General features: G+C 37.1%; 1 protein-coding gene across 1 annotated transcript in view; it reads left to right on the top strand.

The window, feature by feature from the left end:
* LOC104084414 (leucine-rich PPR motif-containing protein, mitochondrial-like) overlaps positions 1-23,422 on the top strand; it is a 28,833-nt gene extending 5,411 nt beyond the window's left edge. Inside the window, exons 3-10 of the mRNA XM_009588247.1 lie at positions 3,127-3,215; positions 6,618-6,822; positions 9,027-9,166; positions 9,329-9,444; positions 12,387-12,461; positions 14,131-14,215; positions 17,866-18,008; positions 23,147-23,422. Of these exons, the coding sequence (XP_009586542.1) occupies positions 3,127-3,215; positions 6,618-6,822; positions 9,027-9,166; positions 9,329-9,444; positions 12,387-12,461; positions 14,131-14,215; positions 17,866-18,008; positions 23,147-23,422 (1,129 nt within the window). The remainder of the gene's footprint in view (positions 1-3,126; positions 3,216-6,617; positions 6,823-9,026; positions 9,167-9,328; positions 9,445-12,386; positions 12,462-14,130; positions 14,216-17,865; positions 18,009-23,146) is intronic.
* Positions 23,423-27,503: the final 4,081 nt, after the last annotated feature.

The raw sequence follows: 27,503 nt of genomic DNA, 5'->3' as shown, positions 1-27,503 counted from the left end.
TACAGAACTTGCTTTAATTATTGCCTGTAATGTGTGTTCTGGTCAGATTATAGGCTTCAAAGTAAAAGTGTTACTGCTCATCAATGTAGAGGTAAGAAGAACAAAAATGTAAGTTTAAGTAATTTAAGTCTTTCAGTTTCTTCAGCTAAAACAAGAACAGTGGTTGTCATCAAGTGTGTCCTCTGACTGAATACAGTGAATTTGAAAGTGCCTGTAGGTAACTTACATGATGCATAGGGCACTATAAAAATCTAACAATTTTTAGAGTTGACTTAGTTTTTGAAGTCCGGGAATAGTATAGTGTATGGTGATGTTTATTATTTTCATGTTTTCTTTCAAAGTGTTTAGACTGAGTAAATGTCTTTCTTTGAAAAAGTATTTGAGTTCTGCATTCAGAAGAACAAATAATGTTTTTTCAAATAGGTCTCAGTAACTGGGCTTTATGATAAGGAACGTTTGTGCTTGATGGATGTATGGCTTATTATCAAGGAAAAACTAAAACAGTTTATCAAATTAAGCTCTCTGAAATGGAAGTAACTGATAAATCTTTGGAAATAGAAGAATGGAAAGGACATGTTTCAGAAGTACAAAGAATGTTGATAAAATTTAGGTAGTTAAACATTCACAGAAAATATTCATGTGTCAAAAGATGTATTGAAAGATTCTTCAGGGAAGAAGTTTGAAACTTTCTACTGAAGATTTGTAGATGCATTGACTGCTTCCCTGCTCTGCAGCTGAAACACACTTGTAAGGAAGATGCACAAAGTATTGCATGTTATTAGCAGTAATTTGCGGATTGGAAGAGCAGAAAGAAGGTGGTGGCTTTTCCCTAGTATTTCAATGATTCAGAATTCCCACTTTAGATAAGTGTTTTAGTATGTAAATTCAAAAAAAGAACAAAAAATTTTAAAGACCAAAAGAGTTGGAGATGTGTTCTAAAGGACTAAGCCTCTGAACCTTGAGATATTTAGGAAAAAGGAGAATAGGATTTAATAAGAGGTTCTATTCTTGGTCACTGGTCAAAGTCAACCATCATAATAACCCCTGTCCTTTTCAGACTCTCATGCTCCATCTTGTAGCAAGACATTCTAAGAAGCCTGTAACTAGCCTGTTCTAAGCAGCTCACTGTTGTATCAAGACAGAAAATGCTTCATATTGGCAGTGTTCATGGTGTTTATCTGTGTATCTTTTTTCCAGTAACTAAACCATGCTTACATTAAGTATTTTCAGAAGTCTGTAAGTTTTAAATTATTCACTGAAATAGACAAAGTGATTGTGTGTGTACACATGGTTGAGGAATAGCAGATCCGTGTGTTTCGCACACATTTCTGCATGCTTGACAATTTTTCCAACCTCATATTACAAAGAGATTACTCCTGCAAAGCCTAAATGTGTGCAGTGGCCTGAAACTTGTGCAACTCCTAATATTTTAGTAAAATACAGGAAAGCTACTTTCATTTATAAAAGCTAACATCTTTTTCTTTTTACTCTGCTGGAAGCCAAGTTTGAAATTTAAATAATATTTAGAGAGCCTTAGTATGAGTATTAGCATAGGCAACAAAATAAGTAATTTTTTTATTTAAAAAGGCCAGATAATTTTAAAACTTCCCTCCTGTTACCGGAACTGAGAAACTTCCATGAGAAAGTGATGTGTAGAAGGAAATTGCACTCCTACTCTGCGTTTGAAAGAAAACAAACCAACCAAACAACCCAGAAGGTTACTGATCTGTTGGTCAACCCAAGTCTAGTTGCTTTGGCATTCTAGCACTGTTTTGAGGAATATTTACTGCATTTAGTCCAAGAAGTTTTAAATAGAAATTTAGGAGTATTAGAATGATGGATTAGTTCTGTAATAGTAGCTAACATCTATTTAATCACACGAAAGATTGGAAGATTGGAGAAAGTAAATCCTTTGTTACATGTAATTTACAGTCTCATGCATGAATTGTTGACTTAAGGGCTTTGACAGATGGGACAAAGGGAAAAAAAAAAGGCGGAACTGAACAGTGGGTGCTTAGGCAGGGATTAAGAGGATTGGTTGGGAGAGTAAGAAAATCCCGAGTCCAGTGACTGCATTTGTGAGCCTGGGAGGCTGAAAGTGACTGAGAGGATAGTCATACTGTGTGCGATGTGAAGGATTTTCTTGGGATTGATGAGAATAATTTAGCAATGACCCTGCTTACCTCCCAATCCGCTCAGCCTCTAAGTTCAAGTAGGTAGGCTGCTCAGTTGTTTGCCACAAGATGATCAGTGAGGTTTATCTTGATTGCTGGTATGGTAAATGGCAATGCCCCCCTTTTCTGTGTAGAGATTTTGTAATCTAGAAATGAACATTTGTAAAGTTATCCTTATATATTAAAAATGTGGCTATATGTCATTTAGGAATGAGAACATTTTATAGTATGAGATCAATGTGATTGCTGGTCAGTCTCTCTTGACTAATTTCCAGAGTGTTAGAAAAGCTTTAGCAGTGTTATTAAAGTAAAGATTCTCTTTGCCATACATATGTGAAGTTTTGTGTTACAGGAGATAAAGAATTGATAAGTGAAATACAATTTTAACATGGCTAAGGCAGCAAATGTAGTATGTTCACTTTAAAAACCTGTATACATCTAGATGACAGAAATTTGAAAATTAATCAACCAAATGATATGGTGTTAGTTCATAATATGCTTTAGTTTATGTTTAAAATATACAGTGCTGAAAATAAATGTTTCATTTTTATTGCTGAAAGAATAGTTTTACATTTTATAATTATGGTGACTATTGAAAAAAGAAGAAAAAGTATCCAGCTTAGGATACAACAGAACAATGCAGGGCATGCAGTTATTTTAGTCATCTAATATGTCAGCATTCAAGAATCTGAACCGATTGTTTAAAAAAAATCTTGTACTTTGTTTCTTTTGTTGCTCACTTCCAACTTTGTCATCTGTCAGAATGCAAAAAAAAATTATCCTTCTATAACCATTGACAGGATAACACAAAAGCTGTCTCCAGGTCGATATTTTGCAGCAATATTTTTAACATACGAACAGTAGTTTTTATAATTTCACCTTGGTGCTCAACCATTTATTATCGTATCAGAAGCATGTCAGTAATTCCTTTCTAAATGTCTGCTTCTTTTAGTGCTGAGACCCACATCAAGGGCTTCACACTGAACAGTGCTGCCAGCAGCCTCCTCATCATATCGCAAGTTAGGCGGGATTATTTGAAAGGTATGTCACAATGCTTGACCTTTACGTCACATTAATGCCTCTGCAGATTTTTCTTGTAACGCCCTTCGAATACTTGGATAAAGGAGTCCATTTAGCAAATTACCTGCTTATCAAGAGCCTTTTGTGGTAGCTGAGAGACGTAAATTACTGTACATGCATTTATAATACAGCTTGAATATGAATGTACTTGTCATTTGACCACTTAGTCCAGTTTCCATTCCATTTAACACAAGATGGGTTTTCTTAAGATGAATCACAGCTCTTCAGACATGCAAAATTTGTGCTCCAGAACGAGAGAAAGTACAGGCTTTCAAGTGCGTTAAAATTCACAGCACAAGTCATTTTGCTTTGGAAATTAACATACTTTAGAGCATCTGAAACAATTCCCAGCAGTTGTTTCTTGCATATTGTGTTGGTTGTGTGAGATACCAGATGAGTTAAATTGACTGTTAAATGTGCATGATTGTGCACAAAATGATTATAATATTGATTTAAAAACTTAATCAAATACTTTTTAATAGTTCTCAATACCAACAGTAACAAAATATTCAGTGTGGTTTTCTTTTTAAGGTAACAATGATGATAGAAAAGAAAATGGTGGCTGAAGAGTATGTAAGGGTACCCAACAAGATGGTGGATAAAGTTTATAATTGTGTTATTTTAGTTCTAGGCATTGGTTGTTTTGCAGCCTAGAGTTCAGCTCCACAGCATTACATTTAGTTGTTCTGTAGAACTCCTGTGAGAGGGGGAAGCTGCAAGCACATAGTTTTACATGCAGTGCTGTGTCTTTTATCGCTGTGCAAGCATAAGTGCAGGGTTGATATGTATTTTCATCAGTACCTTTAAGTGTTAAAGCAGCTACTTAAGAAAAAAATGTATTACATTGAGTGGGGTCTTACTTTCATACCAGAAAGCATACCAGAAAATCCATTTTTGATTCTTCCATAAGTTAATTTTATTTCATTCCATTATGCATAGATGTAGTAGCCCATACCCGTGTAACGTCAGCTACATTAAAATACTCGAAGATGAGCATTTAGATGCACCTCTCACTTGTACTCTTTCCTGCAGCTGATAAACTTGTCTTCTTTCAAATTCCTTCCCCATTCAGTCTCCAGTCTGACATCATTACCAGGTGTCATCAACTGAAGTATTTGTGGTGAATGCAGTTGCTTCTCTTGCTCTTGGCAAGTCTTAAGTTTTTGCAGCTTTCAAGTTTTTCACGTGACTTTCCTGTCTGATTGTATTCTAATAAATTTTCTGCTTTTTCTTGTCCGGTGTGCCACAAAGCTTTGCCAGTTCTTCCTAAATATTGCACACCAAAAATCTTCCCTTCTTCAGAACATCACTGATGTTTCTGTATTCTGCCAATCTCTTGCGCTAACTACATGATTACTTTTTAGGTAGCATACTAAATTCTCTGCCACGTCAACCCTCTCCCTTGCTGTACTCTAAAAATGTTTCTTTTTGCACAATACAAAGTTTGTCAAGAATTCTGTGAAATTTGCAAAATTATATTTTCCTTTATCTTGGGCATTGAACAAGCTTTACTTTGGTAATTTAATTGAATAGTCAGACTTGATCCTTGTTTCTATTTTAATTTGAAAGATACTGCTCTTTTTGTAAATGAAGCCTTGAAAATACAAGCTACTAAATATTTAAACCATACTGGTCATTTCCTGAGGCTCATAGATTACCCCAAAATTTTTTGGGCACAGTCTTTTTGTTATCTTTTGGTGGTGAGCTCCATTTGACCTACATCCTCTGAAGGCTTTCACTTGTGTAAAACTTGCTTTATCACTTCCTCATATAGTTCACTATCATTCTTTGCTCTGTAATGTGGTATAGTTAAAAGTTTTTTATGTAGGTCCCTAAGTATACTCATAAGAGCTCTAATATCTTCTAGCAAGAACTTGGTAGAACCCAGGTTACTTTAAGAGTCAGAACTTGAGTTTCACAGTATGGAATTTGCAGAGTTTATAGGAAAGCCTTTTAAAAGATAAATGGTCAGTTTTCACAAGCGCATAGTTACCTGCTTTTAAGTACTGAAAGATCAAGGGATTAAATTATGAATTCAGATTAGTAGTAATGAGTGCTTTTGCATAAGGAAAAAAAAGATATCAGCAGAATTATCTACTATGCTACTAGCACATAATTTCTTGCAGTAGTGCTGCACACATGCAACTTTCAAATCTTTCTCTGTCCTTGTTCTTGAGAAGGCTGGTCATGCTCCATGCTAAAGGGAGGTCCACGCTTATAGTCAGGAGAGAATTTGAGCTTACCATGTGCTTTAAGTTTGCTTTTTAAATTTTGGGAATTTTGCCCCTGATGTATTGTTCCTTTTTTTCCCTAAAAAGAAAGGAAAAAAAAAAAGGGGGGGGGGGGGGGGGGGGAGGGGGTGGGACGCAGAAAGAAAATTTGCTGTGAAGGAAGGTTAGGCATACAGGATGTTTTTTCGTCCTTTCTTGTAAAAGGTAATATTTGGTTTCTGCAGTACCTGCATATTGAATTGGAATGTTAATGCTGTGGAATTCAAGTGGGTGTATATTATGTTAGAAGTGTTATCCCTTGGTATTATAATTATTATCTGTGATTAATCCTGCCTGTACTGGTAAGGAGTAAGAGATTTTTACCAGAGGGGCATGTCTTTCTGTGTGTGTTTGCTCATGGATAATGTAAATTGACAAGAATTTTGGTTAGAGAAATGAGGGTGACTGCATCTGCAGTGGGTTTGGGGAATTTGTGGCGGACGGACAGGAGATTGATTTTGTGTGGTTTTAACACAGCTAATTGATATAATTTTAGGAGTTCTTGAGGTAACTGTCCAGTTTTGAGTTTATTTTTGTTGTTGTATGGAGACTTGTGTCCCATGCTTTTATTTAAAAATTAAATGTTGGTAAACAAAGTTTTGGTGCACACTTAAAAAGACAAATCTGAATACTAGACTTCAGCGATTTCGGTAATGAATTACATTTTTAAACTATGTTTATTCTTAAGTATGCAACATTTTTATTTTTAGTAAGGCAAATTGATTATAGTTTGGAGGAAAAACAAGCTGAAAAGGTCATGACTTTAAGGTCATAAGGGAGGACATTTATGACGCAGCTGCTTTCCTTGAGCTGAATACTAAAATAAAACAATTAAATGTTAAAAGTTATCTTAATACTTTTTATTGAGCAAATATGAAAGCATTTTAACCTGAATTACTGTTGAAAGTTTTCGTTTGTGTGTGTATATATATTCAAGTTATAATTCACTACAGCAATTTTGGGGCTTAAGTTCAGCAAGACAATTATTTTCTGTACATGTTTTTAAAAGGGTAGGGTTAATGATACCAGCAGCATGGTTGCCTTCTGAACTAAAATCTGATTTCCTTTTCCCTTATTTGTTTACCATTGTTAGATGCTGTGGCTGTCTTAAAAGGAATGCTTGACAGCGGCTTGTTGCCTACTAGACCAGCAGTTATTGCGCTCACTCAGACTCTGGCAGAAAAAGGAGATTTAAAGAACCTGCAAGCACTTAAAAACATGCTGGAAGACATCACAAAATCAATTGGTGTGTCTGCCTCACTAATCGCTAATGCTATTGCATTGGCTCATACTAAGAAGTAAGTATTTCTAGGACTGGTATATGTAATTCTTTTATGCAGAGTGGTGGGAAATCACTTGTGTTATCCATTTCATTCTGTTTCCATTCTTAGTGTCCTAGATGTTAAAATTCTGGTCAAGTCAGGCAGTGTGCTGTTCAGTTCTGTGCTGGTATAGTTTCCCGAACACATTTGGAGTTGAAAATCATTTAATGAAATACAGGAATAGCTATGAAGCATTTGGGAGAGCATAAGGTCTTCTCTGGTGGTGTAATTTAGCTTTGATACCTTTTGTTCTAACCTATTACACCTCATGTAAAGTGTTCTCCTTGGTGTTAGATCAAAAGCCCTATGAAATCTGAATGTAAAATTGAATTACTTCATTAGTATAAATGTAAAAAATCTTGGAACTTAGCACCCACAGATTATGCATGTAATACTTGTTTGGTAACAAAAATCTGCTACCTGTTCCAGTAGTTGAAATGACAAAATATTGTTGTGTTTACCCTCAAAATGTGAAAGCCAGACATATATCTGTGGAGTTGTTTTTTTGTTTTTTTTTTTGTCAGAATAAAAAAATTGGCTGCTATGCTGTTTTAAGCCACAGTTTCGATCATGATAATTATCCCCACACTTTGAGTATCCTTTGATTCAACTGTTTAATTCATTATCATGTTTTGCCTAGCATTTTTGTTTTAGTTGATACGTTGGTACTGTGCTAGTTTACCCTTTGTATAAAACTGCATGGGGGAAGCACTTCTGAGAGAAAGGGCATACTATGAACTTCTCAAATAGGCTTTGTAGGAACAAGTCTTCAGGAATCCTACATATTCTATTTTATTTCAAACCAGTTTCATCAGGTAGAGCTCCTGTGCCTAATTTGGCAGGAAAGCTGTAGACCTGTGTAGTACATAACAGATACCTGATCGCCTCAGGCATGCCAGACCAGAGAGAATAGTCACTGAAGTGTTTGGAACAGCAAGAGGACTTGAATTGAAGGAGGACCATGCAGGCCAGTTCCACTAGTGAGCTCACTATATTTTCAGCCACTGAAAAACAATCTGTCTGTAAAGGACTGATCCTGTAAATATTTAGATCTGAGTGGTCCTTGGCACACAGTTCTATTGCATTGACTTTTGCCTGAATTAAACGCTTCAAATAGGAGAGATTCTTCAGGATTTCTCTCATAAGCTGCATATTTTCTTATATTTCCATGTCATAAAAGTGTTGCAAAGTCATGCCATGTTCTTAAGATGTAGATTGGTTGCAAGAATGAATAAATAAATAAATAAATTGCTGTATGCAGGCACAAGTTATTTAAGCAGTATCAACTTTTCTTTTCCCATACCGAAACTAGCTTGGATGTATGAAAAGACTTAGCAGCAGCATAAATAATATGTACCTTATATATTCTTAAATATCTTGCAAGCTGCACCTTGAGAACTATGAAAAACATATTTTTACAGATATTTTTAATACCTGTTCTTTTATTGGTAGATTCATATTTCTGATACAGTTTTCAAAGCATTTTTCGTAGCTTTCAAATGTGCTGCGTTTCTGCTTCACCTAAAAGCATTCATCGTGCTCTGATTTCTTTTTCAATTAAATTAGTTTTTAGAGTGGACTGATAAGAGATGTTGTCATTTGAACTTTTTAGAATGCTAGAAGTGGAGTCTACACTTTGGTGAATACTTCCTGCATTATTTTATTAGCATTTGGTATACTTAGGCCATAAGATTAAAAGTGTTTAGACAGAGGTGCTGACCAAATGGCGTTTACTGTTGTCTTTTGCATCCAAAAAGGTAGGCATGAGAAAAATTGGGTAAATAATTAATTGAATAGCATTAAAAAAGAATACTTGAGTTGCATGCATTAATTATTCAGATACCTTCCGTTAATGTTTTGATTTTGCCTTCTAGATTTGCAGAACACATTTTCCTAAAGCGGCTAGCTGAACTCTTCTTTCTTAATGAGGAAGAAAGTGTGTAAAATTACTTAGGCTTTGTACAGGTCAAAGGTTATTAAAAAAATTTTATTTATGGGTTAACTTATTAATTCAGTCATAAATGGTTTCACTTTTACAATATCTGAATGAAGTCATAGGTACTCAACCATTCCTGGGAAATAAAACCTTAATGTGGAAAACAAAAACTTTACTATAATTGCTTCCTTAGGTTTAGAAATCTTGATTTCAGAAACTAAGCCAATTCAATCTATTTTCCTAGTAGTGACCTTGATGCTGCCGTGGAATACCTTGAGCCTCTGCTTATCTCTGGTGCACAGAATCCTGATCAAGCTGTCAGAAATATTTCCTATTTGTTAAGAAAGGTGTCTGAGGAAGGATTAGAACCAGCTTTGGAAAAATGTAAGTTAATTGCAATGATATTTAAATATTCTGACTAGACAGAGGTGTTATGAAAGAGCTATTACATGTAAAACCTGCTCAGTCAGCATAAATCATGCCTGTGAAGTTTGCAGAAATGGCTTTTCAATCAAAGATTTTCCTTATGTACCCATCATTTTGCAGTTGGTGTGATGGCAGAACAACTGGCCAGTCAGTTTGGAATTTACAGACCTGTCACAGATCTTTTCCTTCAATATGTCAGTGCAGACAGAGTGGATGATGCCAGATCGCTGATAGAGGTAATGACATAACGAGAGAGGTACAGAAATGCTTAGAGTTCTTCAAAGGTTAACTGAGAAATTGTCAAAAAGAGGTGTTTTATAGCATAGGCTGGTACTAGTATGCTTTTGAATTACAGTGTGAGTAGTAGTAGCACAGTTTAGACTATTCCAAACTATGAGCTAGTACTCTAGTACTAATAGTAGTAGTGAGTGCCAGAGTCAGAAGGTTTTTTGTCTTCTAACAGCCTGAAGGAAGTAAGGGAAGACTTGTATATTGCTTGGAATTCCATCCAAAACAAATATTCTTTTATAAGTTTTCTGCTAGACAGCAGTTGCGTCTTGCAAACCATTTCCTTGCAACTTCTCAAGTAATATCTTTAGTGCTGTAAACATAACATCTTACAGCTGTACAGTTTGCAAACCAGAAGCAGGCAACGTTTGCTTTTCATGAACCTTATTTCACTTGGTTGCTATATTGTATACACTGTATTCAAGGTTTATTAAGAGCTGAATTTGCTTTCTATTCACTTGAGTGTAACAGATGCATTAAAAGACAAAGGCTGGTCTCTGGGCCACAGTCTCAACTGAGTTAGCGATCTGCAGGGAATGAGACAACTGCATTCATGCCATTTGTACAGAGCTAAAGACAAAGCCGAGCCAGAGGTGGGATGAATGGTGATGGGGGCTGCCACTGGCAGCGTGCATGCACAGGCTCCATCAGGGAGGCTCATCCCAGCAGGTGGCAGTCCAGCAGTCGTGCTCATTCTGCAGATTGTTCTGTGTGCATAGGCTCCTGCCTCAAATTGAGGCCTCTTACCATCTCCTGGTAGTGCATACTACGCATTTACCTGTTCCCAAGTATTTTAAGCTGTTAAAGAAAAAGGTCTGCTTCATCCATCAGATGTTTTACGATATTCCAAGACTGTTTTTTGAGAAGAATGCATACCAACAAATGTGTTTGTTGCTTCTGCTACAGTGTGAAGTGTATTATTTGTATATTACTTTGTTTATTGCTTTGCCTAACAGGTCATCTGAGTGTTAAATTAAAAGGAGACTACAATTTTGATATAAAACACTCTTGCTATATAGCATGAAACATCAAAATGCAAAAAAATCTCAAGTTATTTTACTCTTCCTGATTTTTTTGATTGCTCTTTGATTGAAATGAATGAAATGGAATGACTGAATGAAAATCGGTTACGATTTCTGGCTTTTGTGAAGATAGGGAGTTTTGCATTTTTAAGTAAAATCTACATGTTCTTAAAATTTTCCAAAACATGGAATAATTTCTATTCATACATTCCTAAAATTTCTTATTACAACAGCATCCAACTGTTGGAATTAAATTCGTGGCTCTATAGCATACTTGAAATAACATTGTATATGCTATATCTTGGGGGAGAATTTTAAAATATTTCGTGTTAAGTGGACATTCACAGATAAGCTTGAGTTGGAAATTCTGCGTATATCAGAAAATTTGGTTTTTTATGGTGCAGGAAAAACTTTCAGTTGTGTTAAACATTCTTGACTGCTATTGTGGATCAAGTATTCTACTAATAGGTAACTAGAAGATAGTAATAATCACTGTCCATTGCTTGTTATTTTGAAAAGTAAACCACAATCGAAATGAATTATTTTACTTGTAATAATCTGAAATATTAGTATACACATGGAGAATACTTCCTTTCAAAAATGCATCTAAGAGTCTATTGAAAAGTTCAAGAAACAGCAACAGTGTCTTTTGTACTGTTTGGAGGGAGAATGCTTTTACTGACGAAAGTCAAAAGTGGTTTGATATTTCAGCATGAAAGGGGATTGTGGAAAACATTTCTCCAACTAGGCTGTCTCTTTCCCCTCAGAGCATCCTTATTTGTTATACTGACAGTAGATGAGAATGGCTAGAATCAGTAAATAAAATGTTGCAAGTTTCTCCCATGAATATTTCGCCTCTGTTTATCACCATAAAGCAATTTTTTGTCAGAACACTACAGCTACAGTTTTGTCTCAGTTTGCCTGATGGAGTGAGGCTTCACACCCTTTCACCTGGACCTTAAAGAGCTTGTCAAACCGTATTACACATACAGTACATTCATAATGGCATAAACCAAAATTTCTTGTTTGCATATGTCTAAAATACTAATTGAATGTAGTAAATTCATGATATGTGTATTTTTATATGCACAATATTCTCTTCTTCCTGTGCATTTTGGTACTGATAAAATATGTTACAGCTGGTAAAAAGCACTGTGCATTGTAAGAATTTTAAGACTGACACCTTTGAGGAACGTAGACTAAAATATTGTTTTGTATATTTTATTTTGCCCTTGTTTCTGAAGTAAGATAGATTTTTGATTTATCTGGTCTGTCTCAAACTTTAAGTTCAACTTCTGTCTCTCTCTCAAACACTGTCTATTGCAGTGAAGCCTTTTATAAAATAGAGAGATTGAAATCAGTCCTTTGTATGCATAAGTGTAGGTAATTATACTTTAAAGAGAACTTGCTTTGTACATTTTAATTTTTATAAAGAAACGAGCAGTTATCTCCCTGACACCTTATTAAATGTATAATTAACCTTATGATCCCTAGCTCACTTGTGAATGCTTGGCAGTATAATTGGAGAGGAATAGTGTTTCTCTTTTTCATTCTTTTGCAGTCCTAAACCTCGTTTTTGTGGTATGTTGAAGTATTAGTTTAATTCTTTCCCCTTTTGTTTTAAACAAACTTCATACCTACCATTTTAAAAACAATGTTTACCAAAACGCTGCATGAAATGAACTTGTTTCCTGTGTTCAGTGGTGGCTTTTGTTTTTTCCAAACTAATGGTCAATTATTTACCTTGTAAATAGGTAATATAGTAGTATATTATTTTAAACATCTGTAATTGGAGATTTTCGCCTTAGTCATTTTGTTTATCACTAACCTGCTCATGACTGCTACATTAATTATTTCTTTTTCTTTAGAGGTGTGGTGCATTAGTTGAGGAGAAGAGAGCTTTAGTGAGTTTTATGGCTAGATCAGCATCTAAACCTGGACAGGTATAATATTTTTTCATGTGTATCATTGTATATGTAGCAAAATACTGTATCGTCAACCTTTGTTGAAGTGTTTTGGATCTTGAACTTCACAGTTGACAGCTTTATCGTGTTTCTCGGGGAGGGGGGAGGTTAATTTGCAGAGCTGGTTACATTTAAAGTTTACTTTATGGAGCATGATGGAAAGGAGGGTGTAGTTAATATTATTCTATTCTTTCAGTAATTTCCTGCATTTTTGATGGTATACTTTATATCCTACAAACATTGTGCTTTAAATGTTTTGCTGCACTATCCAGTTCAGTATGGCAACCTGAAAGTACTTATTTTGTTGGCTACATTGTATAAATACAAATGCAAGTTAAAACCTCAGCCTCTCTCTAATGATAAAATGCCTCTATGTTTACATTAAAAGACACATTTCATTCTACTTGTTATGGTGGTTTGGGCATGTATCTAGTTTGAGCATCTGTTTAGATTCCTGGCTTTGTGCTCATTCCCTATAATTCAAAATGCTCTCATTCATGTGCCTGCTCTACTCCTGTCCATCCCTCCTTATACGCCCCCCTCGAAGTTAAAAAAACAAAAAAAAACAATAAAAAACAAACAAACAAAAAAACAAAACAAAACAAAAAAACCAAAAAAACCGAAACAAACAACAAAAAAACCCCAAACCACAACAAAAAAAAAACCCAAAACCCACTAAAACAACCAAACAAAAAAACAACCCCTAAAAACCAAAACAACCAAACAAAAAAACCCCACCACACACACAAAAAAAAAACCACCAACAAAAGACAAAACTCCAAAAAACCCAACACTGAACAACAATAAAAACCCAAAACATACACACACACGCAAAACCACATTGATTTCTCTTTCATAGAGGAGCAGCATCAGAAGACAGTTAATACACAAACTGGAATAAATATTTTTCAAATGAGGGAAAATGCACATTTATGTTTTATGGAAATTGCCATTAAATACTCGTAGATTAAAAGTTTTCTTTTGAAGTGATGATGATAAATATGAGGATGATAAAAACCATCTTTTGGTGTCTGTAGAAGAAATTTTAAAACTTTAAATTTTCTAGCTTTTCAAGCTGAAATTTTAATAACACATAGAAGTTAGTAGTATGTGATAAAGATGTTATTAATTTCTATAAACTTTTTTTAATTCAAGACCTGGGAGTTTTTGAAACTGGAATCAGAGGTTGAGGGAGGGAGGTTCCAAATTTAAGCACATTAGTTAGGGATCTGACTTCTTTTAAGCACTGATCATAGCTACCATTGACCTCTAGGTCAGTGAAGGCTGCTGAGTGGTTTGCATTTTTGTTAAATTGATTGAAATCCTGACATATTCTCATTAATACATGAATTGCTTCCTTAAAAAAAAATTGAGAAACTAATGTTTAGGCTTCTTGAGTATGGGTTTTAGTCCCGTATTTTGTTTGGTTTATGTTGTGCCTGATTTCTTTGACTGTTTCTTACCTGCATATGAAATTTTGTGAAGGAAGTTATTATGTCTACTTTCAGTTGCACAGTCCATTCCTTATTATCAGTACAGTTAATATCACTTAAAAGATCTGAAATAATTATTCTAACTTTGGCAATTTTACTTTGTTCTTTAAGATTTGAAGTTAATGCTCTTTTTGTCTGTGCATTAAATTTCATAGGCAAAGAAGATCGAGACGCTTCTAGAACTGATTCCTGAGCATCTTGATATGGAAATTGCGTACCGTTACCTCATGAGATGTTATGGTAATTTACTCTCCTTGGGATAGTTTTTTAGTGAGAACTCTTGAGACATTCGGAAAGGTCATGGAAACCCTTAGAAAGGGGAGTAGGATCTACACTGTGTAACTTCCTTTACAGTTTGAGCCACAAAGAGGTGGGGGGTTTGTCTGGGGTTTTTGTTGTTTAAGTCTGTTGGGTCTGTATACTGTCCTAGCTGTTAGGTGGAAAAGCAACTGACTGACCCAAGCCTTGAATCCTTTACAAAAGGAGCTGTATTGCAATAAAGGATACTGCTACAATAGAGGCTAAGTAGGGGCTTCGTGGCATAAAAAAGAATCCATCCTAACCCATGGAGAGAAATACTGTAGAAATGAATGACTTTTCAAATGAATCTAGCTTTTTTCCCCTGAACCATGTAATAAGTATATTGGTTCCTTTTGCATGTGTGTTTCAAAATCATAAGTGATTAGTTCTATCAGTAATGTGCAAGGACCTTATTTTTATTAGTGTAAATTCTTTATACCTGTTTTAATTTAGCCAAAGTTGATGTTCCAGATGCCTTCATTTGGATTTACTGAAATAGTTGATTTGAAGTGCTAATCAGTTCTCTCTATAGTTGAAGTCAGAGAGGAGCAGTTCTAAAAAATCAAGTTGCTTATTTAAATATGTTTATTTGCAACACTCAGCCTTGAAAAATCAGGACCTGTAGCCCCTATGGCAACACTCAGTTGGAAGCTTGCGTCTCTGTGCTGTAGTGTCCTTTGCCTTGTGTACTCTGGTATGGTCCTCCAGTCTTATTACAGGGAGTAAATACTCTTTGCATGTGTATTACAAGCAAAACCATATAATGATAGAAGCCCTTGTTCTCCAATCTATCACAGAGGAGATAAATAGGAATAATTAAGTAAAACACTTCAAACTCAAATCCAAGGTATGGTGTTAAAGGAATACAAACGTCACTGTATTTGAATCAACTTGTAGAAGTTCTCATGATGTAGTATCTAACTTGCAAAACTCACTTGCTTAGTAATGTTCAAAACAGCAATCACTACCAAAATCGTTTAGTCCCATAGGTTCATTCACAGCAGGTTAAGTTTTCTAACGTGTTTTTATAAAGCAAAAAAGTGCTTTGTTGTCACCAGCACTGTACTTGCTGCTTTACCCTATCATTAGCCCTTTACTGCTTTTATTTCAGTAAAAATTCCGTAAGTGAACTGATTAATTTTTCAGTATCTTTTCCAACTTCATTATAGTACAACAATTTCATAAAGAGGTTGCAAAGAAACAATCACTTGCTCTATTATACCTGAAACAGTGGTTAGAGTGTATTCAACATGTGTGAAGCCACACTGTGTGTGAAGAGGTTGTTGCTGTAGTTTCTTCAGGCAGAGACGTAGCTGGCTCATAGCAAGTTCTAGAGGAGACATTCCATACCAGCATGAAGAGTTTTAAAAGCTGTTCCTAGATTTTTCTGTACAAGCATCTCACTTGTATGAGACATTGATTCCACTCCTGTATCAGGTAGAAGAGTGCACATCAGTCACTTGACCCACTTTACCAGGGCTGGCCCAGATGAGTCATACTAGGATATCTTTGCATTTTCTATTGCATCTTGCTGTTTTAAGGAAGTAAGGTGTTGTCCTACTCTTAGGATATTCAGGAGCATTTACTATATTCTGTCCCCACCGTGCATAATATGTACAGACCTGTACACGTGAACAGCAATTTAGCTACCTCTTCCCCTCATCCCTTCTCTTCCGTTTTTGATACGTTCTGCAGTGGTGAGTATGTTAGTTTTATTTGGCTGTTAAAATGATCATCAGCGAAATATTTAGCACAGCTGAAATTTAGAAGGCTGTGCTTCGGTTGTGTTCTAGCCAAGAGGGCTAGAAATAAGATCTTTTTTTTTTTTTTTTTTTTTTTCTATTTTACAGTTAGTAAGCTTTAAAACATGATTTCTCATTTTGGGCCACGTCCAACCTTGTAGAGAACAATTGATTCTCCTGTCAGGCCCATTGTTATTTTTAATTAGTTAGAAAGGGGAATGAAAGATAACAGAGTACTATTACTACAATTGGTTACTATTTCTAGTTATCAAAATAAATGGACAAATAAAATTATAATTGCTCATGTGTTTAGCAAAGATATAGTAGAATATGGGTCACAGCTGAAAGAAGTCTGATCCTATATCAGACATCCATGACTGAACAAATAAAGGGACATTTACTCCTTTCCTTGTCCTGAGATGTGATCCACTGCCAGGACTAGATTTCCTTCATCTGGTGAGATGCAAAATTCTTTGCTGTACAGCTTCTAGAAAAAGGAAATATGTAAAATCCCATTTGCGTGGTCCATTAAACACAATCTAAGTATTAGCTCTTTTTTTTTGTTTTCCATACAGTAAATACATCTATGTTAAAGAAATAGAAAGTTAATGATTTCTATTAGGCTTTCATTAAACCATCACTTCATGCAGTTTCTGCAGTAGCCTCCCACATTCAAAAAGGAGCTCAGCCACTTGCCAGATGTGAGTGGGAAGATTTTTCTCATGAGAAAGGAACACAAGCTATCTGTTTCTGCATAATTAAAGGTTTTTTTTCCTTTAAGAACCATTGTTTTTGTAGCCCTGTGGTTGTGAAGATGGTGTTTCCAAATGTGAACAAGTAAGAACCCAAGACAGCTCCCATACTGCAGGTGTTTGCATTTTCCCAAGCAACAAAATGAATGTAGCTGGACACGATGACTTCCTTGTTGCTCACAAGGTGCGAGGAACTGTTGTACTGCTTCTAGGACCCTGAGGACAACAGTGAAACTGTCAGGAGTCACTTTAATTTCATCCTGATACTTCTAATGGAAATGTCTGAGCAGCAGAAAAGTCTATGGTTAAACATGAGTCAATGCAGAAGGAGGAGTTTCTCCCCTTTCCCACTTTAGAGGAAGGAGAAATATACTCCATTCTTCTACAGCTAGAAGTGAATAGTGCTTTAAATAAATGAAGAATGGATTAGTTAGAACCTGTTGCAGGGGATGGTGCCTTTTATGGAATATCCAGAAAAATGTTACTGGTTACCTAAGCAGTTAAGGTTTGTAATAGTGTTGGTGGGTCAGCAAAAATTTTCTCCTGCTCAATAGGATGAAATGGGTTTTTCTTTGTGTCCTAAAATGAGCATCTGACCTTTGTTTTCTTTGTTCCTTTAGGTTATAGTTTTGATGTAGCCAGCACCTGTAACCATAACAATATTTTGCCATTACTTAAGGAAATTAAATTATATTCTAGATTTCTCACATGCTGAACTTGGGTGGCTTTTGTTCTAGATTTTGTTTTTATTTTTTATCATTTGCTTCAGAAAGAGGCATACGGCTCTGTATCTCACATCCTAGAGTGGTGTGTTCTCACTGTGCGGCTCCTACTCCTTTGTGGTTCCAGCACATTCTTGAAGGAATTGATCATCCAGCCTCAAATAAAAAGGAAAGCTAGAATGGCTGTATGTTCTGTTCTTTTATGTGAATTGTCAGTAGGATATTAAGAATATCCAGAATACTTGGAATATTGTACATTAAAATATTTAGAATATGTTTTGGCAAGTAGTAGGAATGTGTGACATTGTGGAAACAGGCGAAAAGAGGAACATTTAACCACCGGGGGCTTTTTTGGTTTTTATTTTTTTCCTCAGAACTGGATGGGGATGTTGCTTCTGTAAAGGCTGTGTATGAGAAAATAAAAGCGAAGAATATACAGCTGCCCGAGCTATCTCTGAAATCTTTAGCAGTTTTTCTGAAGAAAGTAGGAGAGCCTGTCCCTTTCACTGAACCCCCTGTGAGTATTTCCTAATTAAGAAATAGATGTGCAGAATTGTATATGTTCAGTATTAATAAAACAAATTGCATGAATAATTACAAAGGGATTAGATCTCTGCAGAGACTCCTCAAAGGAGGTACAGTATGAAGTACTGAGTGTTGCAGGAGCTATAGTAATCTTGCATGGGATTTGACTTGAGGAAATAAAACCTCTTGGGGCTTACGATATTTAAACTACCTGATCCTTATCAGGCACTCATCTACAGGTGTACCTTTATCAAATGTCCTTGGGGCATTTGTCTAGGCAATTGAACTTTAAAAGGCTTATAGAATGTGTATTTCATTAACAATTAATGGGGTTTAGTTTCCATTAATTACCTGCTTTGTGTCTAGTACAAGTTGCTGCTTTACTAGGATGGGATTTTAGAACGGTAGGAATTATTTTTCTATTGCAGCTTTTCTTCTAGCTGCCTTGCCAACAGATATATGCAACTGTGCAAATATATCTTATTTGAGGATGACAAGTGGCATGACACTAAATCTGTCAAGACTGTAAATACTGCTTTCACATCATTCCTTTGACTAATACTCTGCTAGTAACATTTTAGCGAAGCAGACTTTAAAGACTACTTATACTTTCCCTCTCTAAGAAAACTTTTTATTGCCATTTTCTAGCCACTTTTTATATTTTAAAGTAAGTGTTTTTCTGTAGTTCTGTAAAGACCTGATTATATGCTGTTTCTCCATATTGCTTCATGATAAATGTGATTTTCTTTTCTCATTTTGCAAAGAATTGGAGAAAATTTTGGCATAAGGTTGTAGCGAGGTGGGGGTTGGTCTCTTCTCCCAAGTAACAAGCGATAGGACGAGAGGAAATGGCCTCAAGTTGCGCCAAGGGAGGTTTAGACTGGACGTTAGGAAAAACCTCTTCACTGAAAGAGTGGTCAGGCCTTGGAACAGGCTGCCCAGGGAAGTGGTAGAGTCACCATCCCTGGAGGTATTTAGAAGACGTGTAGATGAGGCGCTTAGGGACATGGTTTAGTGGGCATGGTGGTGTTGGGTTGATGGTTGGACTTGATGATCTTAGAGGTCTTTTCCAACCTTAATGATTCTATGATTCTATGATAAAATGTTTGGGTTAGCCTTTTAACAGCTGTGGACTTTTTTCTGCAGATAATTTATAATCTGAATTTTTATTTGGACTGTGTAAATTTAAAACCTAGAATGTCTGTTTCTTACACGTAGCTAGTAAAAATAAGAGGGTTTTTTCAAAGTCACTGAAATGATTCATTTTACGATTTCCCTGTTCAATTTTTCTCTAATGCAGCTTGGTCTTTAAAAGTGTCTCATAATTTTTTTGACACAATTGCAGATTGCAGTTAAAAAGTATTTTCATTTTTAAAATGAAATTGATTATATTATTGCATTTTGTAATAGAAGCTTCATTATGCGTTTTTGGCAAGGTTTTCCTTTTCCTTTTATTCTCTCTCTCTGGTATTTCTCTTAATTATACAGACTTCACTACAGATCTAGTTTTGCATGACAGAGAATAATAGATTTTGCTTTTGTCAGAACATAAGACTTTCTTCAGAATTAGTAACTTTTCAGTTGAAACAATGTTGAACTTGTTTATTCCACTCTATTTATAGGAGTCATTCAAGTTCTATGTGGAAAAATGGAGGAAAAGAAGATTGGAAGCATCATGAACAGACAGTCTTTAATGCTTTAGTTGTTTATGAAATTGTTTAAATATTACATTCAATAAAAATTTAAAAAAGCATGTTGTTCTGTGTAATTTTTAATATAAATCTGTGTTTAAACTACTTGCTATAGCTGTAATTGATAGAAACATTCATTAATAGAAATGCTGTTAAAATTGCTAATGAAATATCAAGAGATGCAGCTTTCTAAGCTGTTTTTGTTTTGATGTATGATCTGCTATAACCTGAACTGTATTTTGGCTCCTGTTGATCCACAAATATATGTATATCAAGAAAGTTGCTAGAGAGGTATGTAACTGTAACTTAAGCAAACTGTCTTATTCTTTGTTGTTCTTTGCCTGGTGGATGTACTTTGCGGTGAAAGTAGAAGGGTAAAGAACAACATCTTCAGGATTCATCTGTATCTACACAGAAAATAAACACATCTTTTTTTTAGATTTCTCCTAAATGTACTTCTCTTGTGTTAAGTATCTCGTTAGGGTGTTCGATATTATAGGTAAGACAAAATACTTCTACCTTTCACACTAGCTTGTGTGTTGTAGTTTTATAGCATCTTTAACTCATTCTCATAACTGTTAGTCCAGTTAATTTTATGGATACAAGAACTGCATATCCATGAAAACATGCCTTTTAAACAAAGCAGTGCCCATTATTTGCAGAGGTAGCAGTTGTTTACTTGCTGGAGACTGGTGGGCATGCTTTATTTGTATAAATGTGGGAGTAAACCTACTCTGATGTGAAGTCTTACAGTCCAGAGTTCTGGGATCATGAAAATAAGACACTTACAAGTCACAAAGATAAAAGAATACATAGAAAATACATCCATTATTTCCGTGAATAATGATGGAAACTCAGAAATGTGCACCTTGGTGTAACAAATGGAATATGGTGTCTACGCAGTACTTCAAACAGGTTTTAATGAAATGAACGCTTGTTTCTGTGTGTTTAGTAACTTTGTTGGTTGATCTTTACATTTTCAGTTAGTTAACCTTATCTTTCTTAGGTTTCCCCACTTAGGCAACACTGTGGTAATTAAAAATTCATGTGTGCACACAAGGTTTTGACAAAATTTTGGAAGGCTTGTACAGTAATCTGAATGTGTCAAAGCTGGAAGAAATTGTGACCTAATTTTTTAAAGTAAAGTTTCCAATTCCTTAGCTAGTATATTTATAAATACACAGAAAATTCCTGCTTTACTCAAAAAATGAGGCATAACTCATCGGGCTGACATGAGTGGTAAATTTTGTTTTCCAAACAAACTGTATGAATCCTAGCTGTGTCTGCTCCATTGGTGGTGTGGTTTTACAATGACCTTCGTTACTTCACGAGCGTAGGCTCGACAGCATACTGCACCTACATGGCTCTAACCGTCTGGCACCCTTTGTTCCTGGGTTGTCAAGATAAGGCATTTACATTTGAAATTTCATTCATAGCCTAATGGTTGTGTGCCCTGTCTGAAAGCAAGCCTAGGAGTACTCAGTTTATTTCATTTCACAAATGGAGGTGCTTCTTTTTTCTAAAGCTACAGCTACATTACATCTGTTTCAGTGTAATAGCAGCATAATTGAAGACTGTGTCAACTGGTTGGCAACCCTTTCTCTAGTGCCACAGCTCTTGTTTTCAGAGGTCATCTCGTGAATCTCTGTTTCACAGCGCTAGCCGTGATGTGAGCATAACTGGAGGCAATGGGCCTGTATGCTTTTTGAGCTAAGCTAGCACATAGGATAAGGAAGAGAATGAATGTTACTTGAAGCAAGCACCAGGTCATTGCAGAGGAAGTTACCAGCAGATTTGTAGATCTTAACTACCTTTTTGACAAGGAGGTGGAATCTCATGTGGTCGTGGACCAGGTGCAATTGACTGTCAGGTGCTGCATTCATCATTAGTCTGTGTTGTGATACTGGCAGGTTATGTTTGCTGGCTGCTGCCTTCTGAGGCAGTAAAGCAGCACGCAGCACCGCAGCCAGATGCATGACTGCCTGTTGCTAGCGCCCACGTGTGAGGTCTGACCACGCAGGATTAGTACTAGTTAGCATCTACACTTTTTTCTTCTAACTTGCTTGACTTGAACTCTTAACAGAATAAGGTCCTGTGATTTTACAGTTGCAATTGTGGAAATGGAAAGTAAATTTGATAGCCTGTAACTGAAGAATATAAATTAAATTGTTTTCAGCTCTGGAATTGCATTTTGAGTGACATGGAAAGCTATGGTCTGAAAGAGCCAGCTGCTGAGCCGATTAAACATCAGTGAGGCACTGCAGGAGCATGAGACCAAACAGTACCAGGGTTTCCTGGCAAGAGTGGTAGGGGAATGGGTGAAGGTACACCCTGACCACTTGGGATCACGTTGCAATAGCCCTGGCCCGTGGAGCCTTGAGGCAGAGATGGGAAAGCAGAGGTTACTCAAAGGATAGGGAAAGGCTGCCACTGTGTGATAGTATTTCTGATCTTCTGTTCCAGTAAACGTTTCATGTACAATTAAGGAATGATTACACAGAGGAGTGCAGTCTCTCCTGTCTTTAAAATGTGGGACAGTGAGGGATTTGTGCCACTCCGGGACACAATCATCTCGGAGTGAAACAAGGTTATACTGGGAAGGTTTTGCAGAATCAGCATTTGTGCTGACTCTTCTAGAATACGCTTGAAATGGTAATGTTTCATGTGCATTGGTGTGCTGAGATTCAGCCATTTCAAGCATGAAGAAAAATGCGGTTTAGATGGTTAGCGTTTCTCCACCAAATAAGTAGGCAGTTTCATTATTTATTTCTTCATATTCAAAGAAAGAAACCTGTAAGATGACAAAATGCAGAATGGCAATCTTGCAAACTTGTCATGGTGATTCATTAGTCCAGATACCAAACATACTCTGTCATACTGACCATAGCACTTATCCATTAAAAGCAGAAAAGAATTATTAGCCACCGGCTAGTGGATAACTGGGATTGTGCAAGATCCAGACCAGGTGCGGTGTCTGTGAGATGGGAGTGCGCTTTTGCAGAGGCCTCTGTGGAAAGCTGAGAGTGTGCTGACATGAAATGACCTGACATGTTACTGTAAAAAGCAAATTGTGTGAGTGTGTACATGTTTGCATAATTGTGTGTCTTGATTGGGGTTGAGAAGACTGGAAAAAGCTTGCTGCTTAAATTGAGATAACTTAATCTCACTTCTGTTCCCTGCGCCACGTTATGGACTCGCCTTTTTCCCCCACTTTCCTTGAGGTAGGGGCAGGAGGAGGGTGCTTTCAGGTTTTTGAGCTCAATATGGGAAAAGTTTCCTTGTTAACTACAATATAGTCATTTTGCAGCATGATAATTACATGCTGTCGTTCTGTCCTTATCTACTGAAACAGTTCGTTCAACTCATTGTCTCCTGAGACCCTTTTCTGTAGCAAGAAATGTAGCTTGGTAGGTTAGTAGCTGTCTTCAGGCGTCCTTAGTACGTACCCACTGTTGAAAATGGAGTAGCTGAACAGATCGTGTCTTTGGCAGTGGCAGCTCAGAGGGTTTTTATAGATCGAATGCCTGAGTCAGCAGGATCCCAGCTGCAGTTTACAGTAGCAAGGGAGGATCGTAACAGTGAAGGTAGGATCACGAGTGCACATATTGACAGAGAAATAGACTGGAAGCGTGTTCACCAGAGTACTACCGTGTTTATTGCTTTTCTCAAAGGTGTGATGCTTCCGGACTCTCCAGGAACACCGTGGCAGAAGTGATGGATGTGACCAGGAGGCTTTGCTATTCAATGTGGGAAATCTGACAGCATATAGAAGGAATGTCCCATTTCCTGCACCAGTATATTGTTGCTGTAAGGATGAAAAAAGTGAGTGTGTAAGAAATAGCTGAGACTGTCACTGCATTTAGCCTTTTTTAGCAAAGATTTCTCTGCATCTCTTAAAATTATTCTCATAATTTCTGTGTAAAGTCAACTGCAAAAAGGTACTTCCTTTCCAGAGTGGCTGCAGCCTCTGGTGGTTTGCCAGTACTTCTGTGAATGAGTAATCAGAGGAAACCCAGTATCCTTTTAAGTTAGTGGCTCCAACTGAGACTGTAATGTAATCCAAGGGCATCTTTCCGAGTATGAGTGTGCAGATCCTCAGCTACAGGAGCAAAGTTCTGGGTTTCCCATTAGGTATGGAAATAAGAGCAGATACGGAAGCTTGAGGTTTGAGTTTTCTCTACTGTTTCCTGTAATTAAGAAAATGAGATAATAGAAACTGTCTTATTCAGTGCCTGCTATAGATGGGGGTTCCACATTGATCTACTTTTAGATAAAACTATTAATGCAAGGTTTCTCTCTGATACTCTTAGCCAATTGTAATATAGAGGTTTAATGCTTCACAATTTCTCATGTGATTACCCTTATAACACTGTGATAAAGCAGTGGTATCTATAGAATTGCTATTGTCTGCAGCGGTAGCTCCAAACCTCTTTGGAGTTCTGTGTTTCTCGTAGTTATTTCACTCGGCTTTAACTGCCAATGAATTCCAGGTTCAGAAAGCAACAAACCTCAGTGTCTCACGGGAAAAGTGATGAGTCTTGAAAACTAGCAGCAGAGTTAATTCTTGGTTTTGCAAGTAGTTTGCATCTGCTGTTCTTCACATGGTCCATGAGACCAGGGCAAATCTGAAAAGGGGAGTTATGGGAAGAGTTGTAGATAGCGGAGATGAATCTTCAGGGGAGGAGAGGAAGGTGGACTTTTAGATAGAAAACAGTTTGGGCTGGAGGGAAAGCAGGGGGGTGTGGACAGGACGAGGTTGGCCTGGCCAACCTCCTTCGAGGTTGTTCGTAAAAGGCTCTGAAAGGCCGTTCTGCTGGGTGCTGGATTTTTATTTATTGGAGAGGGGCTATGAAGAGTGGTTGTCAAAATACAGGATTGCTGCAGAGGAACTCTGAAGGGATTGGAAGTACTGGGACAATACCTAGGTGGGAAGGATGAGAGTTGGTATTGTGTGTGGCCATAAGAAGACAAAGCTAGCAGCTTCAGTGTGATGCCTTAGGCCTGGTTGCATTGGGAGTGAATGACCGTGAGGGGAAGGAGCAGCCCTCAACTCGCTGGCAGTCGGGGTTGATGACACACGGCTGTGGATCTTTGCCTTTCTCATGGCTCCCACCGTCTGCTCCTCAACCACTTCTCCTTGAGGTTCACTGGAGAAGAAAGCAGCGGCAGCAGCAAGGGCTGCTAAGGGGGAGTTGGTTGCTAAGCCCAACTTGATGAAGAGAGAGACTCTGAAGGAGCCGAACCAGGCCTGGTCCTCTCATGCCTTCCCACCATGGGGAGTCATGATGGTACTAGTCCTGTAATTACGGCTGGGTAACTGAAGAAACAGGAGCATCATCATGTACCAAAAATCCCAAGGGAAGTTTGTCCAGCAGCAGCCACTTAAAAACCTCACACTTCTCAAATTCGAAAGCAGCTGTAGGAACAAGTGTGTTATTAGTGTAATTTAGGGTGGTTCTAAAGATGAGCCTGAACACAGGACAGTGTTTAGCATTGGGGGCTGTTAACGACTTCTTTGCTTGTTCTGATAGGGAAGTTGCAGCCTGAGGTGAGGCTCCAACCAAAGCAACTGAGTTAGGTTGCTGAGCCCACTACCTAGCCATACCCTGAAAAACTTTCTGCCTAAACCAAAAATAAATAAAGCGATTGCCCTTGTTACTTGCGGAGTTCTCTGGGATTTCCCTCTGATTAGTTTAGCCGGTAGCTTTAACGGTTCATGTGTGAAGGTTAGCTCAACTGTAAATCTTGATCATCTCTAGCAATTGTCTGTTTTTAAGGAATCGGAACCCTTTGTAAATAAAATTACACTCTAAAAATTAGAACTATGATAGAAAGTGTATGCTCGTTGGAAAATCCATTAGGAACCATATATCTGTAGACTTTGCTTAAGGTTTTTGCTTTGCTTCATGATTTTGTTGACTCAGCCTGCATTTCAAACATTAATGTTCAAAGTGAGAGAGCTAGTCATATCACATGTCGCACCTGGTTAACTGTTCAGCATTTCAGGGAGGAGGAAAAAAACCCTGATCAAGTGCGATAGCTGAAAATAAATATATATAGAATGTTAAACTAATTAAAAAAAGAAAACCCTTTAGTTTTCCATCTTGTTTTATAGTTTTAATGACAGCCATATTTTTTCATCATCTGTAGTACATATAAAATATTGTGCTTCAATTGTTTTTATGCCCAGGAATACAATTTCTGCATTTAAGTGTCTCTCTCACTGACATCAATAACATTATAAATTTGTCTAAATTCAGCAAGTAAAAACAAGGTTGAAAAGTATGTTTTATACCACTAGCTGCAGGGGGCATAAAATTACGGTAATTTGTGGCTTTACTATTGTCAGTCATGTACAAGAGTTTTTTCCAGTAGAAATTTATCACGCGCCTGGCACTGAACATACTACAACGCTGCAAGGCATTTTACTAATACAAAAGCACTGAGAAATCCCCTATGAAGTATATACAGGTAAATACTTGTTCACCTTTCTTTTGTCTTGCTTTTAGAAGGGACAAACCTGAAGCAAGCGTCTCCAAAGCGTTTGACAGTGTTGAGCGCTGCTGTAATCAGACAGCGCGCTTTTCTAGGTAACAATAATACTTGGACAAAATGCGTTTTTACATGATTACTCGTAGGAATTGTGGGTTCAGGGGGAAGGCAGGAAAGCAGGTACAGCATGTGATGTGAACGGCCGGAGCCACCGGCCGTGCGCAGAATTACTGCAGGAGTGGTGGGGGGGTGTCAGCTGCTTGTTCTCGCTGGCCTGAAATGCCCCTGCAGCTCTCTGGGGGGTGGCAACTCGTGCCTGTATTGCTAGGAATTACAAGCCAAAAAGTTTATGAAATGATCATATTAAGGGGATGCTAAAAGAGCAAAAAAAGTTGTTTGCACTCTGCCTTTCTCAGCAGAGGTCAGAGCCTCTTGGGATGATGGCTACCACAGGTTTGACCTCCGACTTACCCACCTGGAAATGTAACGACTGCCTTGTGCAAGGTGGCATCCTGCAGCTGGAGGCAGCGAATTAGGGCAGGGCATGTCCTGGTTTTCAAAGTTTTCAGTTTGTGCAGCACATTTTGTTGTTGCCTGGTTTGGAGCTCCATGTTTTGGCTTTGTGCCTTTCTACAATTAATTGAAACACTGCCACGAGACGATTAGCTATTTTTAACTAAGAGTAGTAGAAGATTTGGGTGTTTGTTGACAAGCAATCATTGAGATAATACTCCGTTCCTTTAGGGCACTCTTCTCAGCACTGTCGTGCATCACGAGAAGGAAGATGTTTACTTGTGTCAGGGAGGAGCAGCGGTTGGAGGCTGGACTGGCATAGCAGAGAGGCTACTTTTTTATTTTTCTTCTGACTTGCTTAGTGAAACATGAAGTCTTTTTTGTTTTAAAGAAGTTTCTGTTGTTGTTTTCTAAACTCTCCCCTCAGCCCCCAGTAAATGAAAGTGAGCAAAGGTACTGTCTTGAAGAATGATGATGTTAACTGTTAACTGATGCGGTTGTATATCATTGCAAGGTTCCGTACGTTTTGTTTTCGACTATTTGTGAATGTTCATAGATTTCCAAGTGCTATGCATTTGCTTGAAAATTCAGTACTGAAGTAGTAGATGACTATCTTGTGGGCTAATTTGCTTGTGTACAAAATACAAATTATTTTTGAGGCAAGTGGGTATTATTTGTTTACTCACCGTATGGATTCTCGCCAGTACTTTAACATTTATGCCTCTAAACCCACTTGTTAAATATGAAAAATTAAGGTGAGGCAGATATGCTAGGAATCTTAACAAAATATG

This window comes from Fulmarus glacialis, unplaced genomic scaffold, assembly GCF_000690835.1.
Source record: "Fulmarus glacialis isolate BGI_N327 unplaced genomic scaffold, ASM69083v1 scaffold9552, whole genome shotgun sequence".
Classification (NCBI taxonomy): domain Eukaryota; kingdom Metazoa; phylum Chordata; class Aves; order Procellariiformes; family Procellariidae; genus Fulmarus; species Fulmarus glacialis.
The sequence above is the reverse complement of the archived record's forward strand: the minus strand, read 5'-3'. Positions and strand labels throughout refer to the sequence as shown.